General features: G+C 68.7%; 1 protein-coding gene across 1 annotated transcript in view; it reads left to right on the top strand.

The window, feature by feature from the left end:
* Positions 1-130: 130 nt before the first annotated feature.
* Positions 131-214, top strand: part of LOC104076661 (17-beta-hydroxysteroid dehydrogenase type 6-like) — a gene marked incomplete at its 5' end in the record, with an annotated part of 1558 nt that continues 1474 nt past the window's right edge. The window contains one exon of the mRNA XM_009577593.1: positions 131-207. Coding sequence (XP_009575888.1) covers positions 131-207 — 77 coding nt within the window. The remainder of the gene's footprint in view (positions 208-214) is intronic.

Here is a 214-nt window from a genome sequence, read left to right as displayed (position 1 = left end):
CCATCCCCGTCCCCATCGTCGGCCCTGCCAGTGCTCTCACTGCTCCGCCAACCTGTGCCGGCACAGCCGGTGCCGGAGCGGGGCTGTGGGCAGGGGAGCAGCCCCCGCTCACCCCGTCCCCTCTCCCCAGGTCTCTGGGGACTGGTGAACAATGCGGGGACCGCCATCCCCAGTGGTCCTAACGAGTGGCTGAACAAGGACGCATTCGTCACAC

This window comes from Fulmarus glacialis, unplaced genomic scaffold, assembly GCF_000690835.1.
Source record: "Fulmarus glacialis isolate BGI_N327 unplaced genomic scaffold, ASM69083v1 scaffold27725, whole genome shotgun sequence".
NCBI classification, from domain to species: domain Eukaryota; kingdom Metazoa; phylum Chordata; class Aves; order Procellariiformes; family Procellariidae; genus Fulmarus; species Fulmarus glacialis.
This window is presented reverse-complemented; position numbering and strand designations above follow the sequence as displayed.